Source organism: Nicotiana tabacum, chromosome 23, assembly GCF_000715075.1.
Source record: "Nicotiana tabacum cultivar K326 chromosome 23, ASM71507v2, whole genome shotgun sequence".
Taxonomy (NCBI): domain Eukaryota; kingdom Viridiplantae; phylum Streptophyta; class Magnoliopsida; order Solanales; family Solanaceae; genus Nicotiana; species Nicotiana tabacum.
Window position 1 is genome coordinate 83,086,484 of NC_134102.1, and position 3,152 is coordinate 83,089,635.

Genomic DNA, 3,152 nt, shown 5'->3' on the forward strand with positions numbered 1-3,152 from the left:
CGAGGATTTAGTCAGTGACACTCGCAATGAGGGAAATGATGCTACATCGGTCCACGACAGGCAGTTCCCGCGACATGTTCGGGAGGCGACTCCCGATGATGTTGAAGAAGAGCATGGTGTTGAAGCGGTAAGAGTCCTGCAAGAGCAACAAGCGGCCATTCTAGGTCATAACACATGGTAGGATAAGCTTATGACGGAGTTGATACAGGCGTTATCGGGGGCTTCCAATAACGCGAATGGACGAGGTCCAGTTCCTCCCAGTGCTCCCGCAAATCAAACAATGCAGAGGGTCGACAACAAATCTTCAAGGAGAGTGAAGTGAAGGCCCTCCTCAAAAGGAAAGGGCCCCAACAACGAGAACGATCCCTTCAAGCGAACTCTTACTGTTTATGAGGAAGTAAACGCTCGCATGGACCGAATCCTGGGTGTACCACCAGTGCTGAAAGGGCTGGACTCAAAGAAGTATACTCAGTTGCCGTACAAACCAAACGCGGCACCCCAATTAATCCCGAAGTGTTTTAAAATGCCCGACGTGCCAAAGTATGATGGAACTTCAGACCCTTAGGAGCATATTACCACCTATACAATGGCGGTGAAGGGGAACAATTTAGCTCCCCACGAGATTGAATATGTTTTGCTGAAGAAATTCGGAGAGACTCTCACGAGGGGATCCTTGACTTGGTATTCGTTGTTACCCGAGCATTCCATAGATTCCTTTAAGATGCTCGCAGACTCTTTTATTAAGGCCCATGCCGGGGCCAGAAAGGTGCAGGTCCGAAAGGCAGACATATTAGAAATTGCACAAGGAGATTCCGAGTTGCTGCGGGAATTCATCACCCGGTTCCAAAAGAAGAGGATGTTGCTCCCGACTGTTCCGGATGAATGGGTGGCTGAAGCATTCACCAAGGGTATGAATTCGAGAAGTTCAGACGCTTCCCAAAAATTGAAGGAAAGGTTGCTTGAGTTCCAAGCGACGACTTGGGCAAATATCCACAACCGATACGAGTCTAAGATAAGGATTGAAGATGATCAGATTGGCTTCCCATCGTCGGCAAAGGGAGAGGATAAAAATAAAGAAAAGTCAAAAGACGATTTCGACAAAGACAGACGATCTTCGAGGGGTTAGAAAAACATATAGGGAAGACTATGGAAGTTTATATATTGTGATGTCCTTCGGGCCAGAGCCACTTATCAACGGCTCATAAACAAGATGTTTGAAAAACATATAGGGAAGACTATGGAAGTTTATATAGCCGATATGCTCGTTAAGTCTTTGAATGCATATGATCATCTTAAGCATTTGCAAGAAATTTTCGACATCCTAAGTAAGCATAACATGAAGCTTAACCCTGAGAAGCACGCGTTCGGGGTCAGCTCCGGCAAGTTCCTAGGATTTCTGGTATCACAAAGGGGGGTTGAGGTAAACTCCGATAAGATCAAAGCCATCGAAGACATCCTGGACCAACTATCAAGCGTGAAAGAAGTTCAAAGGCTCACAGGGAGATTGGCCGCTTTGAGCAGGTTTATTCCCCGGTCATCAGAGAAATGCCACCGTTTCTTCGCACTGCTCAAAAAGAAAAACAACTTCGAATGGACCCCATAATTCCAGCAGGCTTTGAGAGATTTGAAAAGGTACCTGTCAAGCCCTCCGCATTATCAAAGCCGAAGGAAGGTGAAACATTGTTAGTTTACCTCACAGTCTCAGAGGTAGCGGTAAGCGTCGTTTTAGTCCGTGAGGACAAAGGTACGTAATCTCCCATTTATTACATTAGTAGAATTTTAACGGTAGTAGAAACTCGCTACCTACATTTGGAGAAGCTGGCCTTGGCTCTCCTAGTCGCCGCTCGGAAGCTAAGGCCTTATTTCCAATGTCACCCGATAGCCGTGGTGACCATATTTTCCCTTTGGAACATCCTCCACAAACCCAAACTCTCGGGTAGATTGGCCAAATGGGCCGTCAAAATGAGTGAATTCGATATAGAATATAAACCGAGGGATGCAATTAAGTCACAACCGATTTCAGTCCGGGATTGCTGCCTCTAGCAACCAAAGAAGCGGTGATGGTGTCAAAATCGACATCGGGAGTTTGGACCTTATTTAAGGCTGGAGCTTCCAACGTAAAGGGTCCTGGGCTTGGCATAGTATTAACCATGCCTTCAGGAGAAACCCTAAGGCATGCCATCAGAATGGTCTCTTTAACTAACAATGAAGCAGAGTATGAATCTTTGATTGTAGGACTCGAACTGGCCCGGGGACTAGATTTCGAGGTCATAGAAATCAAATGTGATTCCCAGCTGGTGGTAAATCAGGTCTACGGGATCTTCGAAGCCAAAGAGGAACGCATGCAACAATACGTAGTGAAGGTCCAGGCTCTGCTGGCTCGATTTCGGGAGTGATCGATTACTTACATCCCGGGGACGGTAGTACAAATCATGCACTCGGTCCTGGACGCAGATAGCTATTATGAGGTAAATACGACTAATTTGGTTTGGGACTGTAGGAATGAGATCATTGATTATCTCAAGCACGGGAAGTTTCCCGAAGACTCCAAGGCGTCCCGGGCACTGCGTGTCAAAGCAATACGATATAGCTTCAAAGGACGCCAACTATATAGAAATCTTTCCAAGGTTCGCTGGCCCGATGCTTGGGAGAGACCGAAGCTAATTATGTTATGCGAGAAGTCCACTAAGGGATATATGGAAATCATTCGGGCGCAGATTCCTTAGTGCTAAAATCGGTAAGGACAAGATATTATTGGCCCCGAATGGAACAAGACGCCAAAGCTTTCGTGCAAAACTGCGATAAGTGCCAATGCTACGCACCACTAGTAAATCAACCAGCAAAACCATTACATTCAGTTCTGTCTCCGTGGCTGTTCATGAAATGGGGGATGGATATCGTCGGACCACTGCCGCCGGCCCCTGGTAAGGTAAGGTTTCTTTTAATTTTAGCTGACTATTTTTCTAAATGGGTTGAAGCATGTCCTTATCAAAAGATCGGCGAATGTGAAGTGGTGAATTTCTTGTGGGAGAACATAATTTGCAGATTTGGAATTCCAAAAGAAATAGCCTGCGATAACGGGCCACAATTTATGCGCAAAGATCACAAAGTTCCTTGAAGATTTGAAAATCAAGAGAATCACATTTTCACCC

The 3,152-nt window shown here is 45.9% G+C and overlaps 1 protein-coding gene across 1 annotated transcript; it reads left to right on the top strand.

The window, feature by feature from the left end:
* The first annotated feature begins 586 nt into the window (after positions 1 to 586).
* Positions 587 to 1,126, top strand: LOC142177244 (uncharacterized). The gene has a single exon (XM_075245715.1). The coding sequence runs from the start codon at positions 587 to 589 to the stop codon at positions 1,124 to 1,126; it is 540 nt and encodes a 179-aa protein (XP_075101816.1).
* The last annotated feature ends 2,026 nt before the right edge of the window (positions 1,127 to 3,152 follow it).